Source organism: Myotis brandtii, unplaced genomic scaffold (genome assembly GCF_000412655.1).
Source record: "Myotis brandtii unplaced genomic scaffold, ASM41265v1 scaffold691, whole genome shotgun sequence".
NCBI classification, from domain to species: Eukaryota; Metazoa; Chordata; class Mammalia; order Chiroptera; family Vespertilionidae; genus Myotis; species Myotis brandtii.
In genome coordinates, this window is record NW_005370704.1 from 732,005 (window position 1) to 732,780 (window position 776).

Genomic DNA, 776 nt, shown 5'->3' on the forward strand with positions numbered 1-776 from the left:
TCCGGGTGCTAAGGGTCTTGCTACCGGTAGGGTCGTGAGTGGGCGGGGCCTTCCGTCTGGGCGGAGTCAGGAGTCGACAGAACCTTCCTATTAGGCGGAGTCTGTAGTGGGCGGGACCTCTCTATTGGGCGGAGACTGGAGTGGGCGGGACCTCCCTGTTGGGCGGAGTCTTGAGCGAGGGGCCTTCAGTCTGGGCGGAGTCAGGAGCCGACAGAACCTTCCTATTGGGCGGAGACTGGAGTGGGCGGGACCTCCTGTTGGGCGGAGTCTTGAGCGAGGGGGGCCTTCAGATTGGGCGGGGTCTGGAGCGGGCGACCAGGAGGTGCACTAGGGCGGGAGCCTGACTCGCGAGTGGGGCCAGTGGCGCCCGCACCCCCACCGGCTGTGTCCCCCACAGGTGAACAACAGCAACAAGAAGGAGTGGAACGGGATGATGGGCGAGCTGCTCAGCGGTCAGGCGGACATGATCGTGGCCCCACTGACCATCAACAATGAGCGCGCACAGTACATCGAGTTCTCCAAGCCCTTCAAGTACCAGGGCCTGACCATTCTGGTCAAGAAGGTAGGCCCCGATCTGGGGGAGGGCCCCGGGCAGGAGGGGGGTCCTGGGAGGGCCCCGCGACGCTGACGCTGACGCGCTCCCGCCCGCAGGAGATCCCGCGGAGCACGCTGGACTCGTTCATGCAGCCCTTCCAGAGCACGCTGTGGCTGCTGGTGGGGCTGTCGGTGCACGTGGTGGCCGTCATGCTGTACCTGCTGGACCGCTTCAGGTGAGC

The 776-nt window shown here is 65.9% G+C and overlaps 1 protein-coding gene across 1 annotated transcript in view; it reads left to right on the forward strand.

Moving 5' to 3' along the window:
• GRIN1 (glutamate receptor, ionotropic, N-methyl D-aspartate 1) overlaps positions 1 to 776 on the forward strand; it is a gene marked incomplete at its 5' end in the record, with an annotated part of 48,234 nt that overhangs the window by 41,694 nt on the left and 5,764 nt on the right. Inside the window, 2 exon segments of the mRNA XM_014529681.1 lie at positions 332 to 562; positions 652 to 770. Coding sequence (XP_014385167.1) covers positions 332 to 562; positions 652 to 770 — 350 coding nt within the window.